Genomic DNA, 484 nt, shown 5'->3' with positions numbered 1-484 from the left:
AGGGGGGAGAAGCTGCTGCGCAGCTGTCTCTGCTGCTTTGTTTTCCCTTTACCTCAAGTCTGCAGCGGACAACATCAGTGGCAGAGTACACCGTATCAACGGACGCCTTGTGCGGACCCCAGCAGCAGCAGCAGCAGCAGCAGCAGGAGCTGCGTCAGCTGCTGCAGCGGAAACCGAAAGGGTTTATTGTTGCTGTCAAAGGGGCCCCAGAACGCATAAAGCAGTTCCTCAGCAGTGTCCCCCCCTTCTATGACTCTATGGCAGATGCGCTCACTGGCAGAGTCCGTCGTGCTGCTGCTGTTGCTGCTGCTGCTGCTGCTGTTGCTGCTGCTGCTAGTGCTGCAACTCATGCTGCTGCTGCCTGTGCTGCTGCTCATGTGGCTGCTGCTGCACTAGGCGACCGACTGTAGCTGCACCTGCTAGTAGTGATGATGGTCTGGTTTTAGCTTCAGGAGAGGTGGAGGCATCGTTTGCAGCTGTCTGC

General features: G+C 57.6%; 1 protein-coding gene across 1 annotated transcript in view; it reads left to right on the top strand.

The window, feature by feature from the left end:
• EMH_0066860 (cation-transporting ATPase, putative) overlaps positions 1-410 on the top strand; it is a gene marked incomplete at both ends in the record, with an annotated part of 5574 nt that extends 5164 nt beyond the window's left edge. Inside the window, one exon of the mRNA XM_013498557.1 lies at positions 3-410. Coding sequence (XP_013354011.1) covers positions 3-410 — 408 coding nt within the window. The remainder of the gene's footprint in view (positions 1-2) is intronic.
• Positions 411-484: the final 74 nt, after the last annotated feature.

This window comes from Eimeria mitis, genomic scaffold (assembly GCF_000499745.2).
Source record: "Eimeria mitis Houghton genomic scaffold, Emh_scaff3520, whole genome shotgun sequence".
Classification (NCBI taxonomy): Eukaryota; Apicomplexa; class Conoidasida; order Eucoccidiorida; family Eimeriidae; genus Eimeria; species Eimeria mitis.
This window is presented reverse-complemented; position numbering and strand designations above follow the sequence as displayed.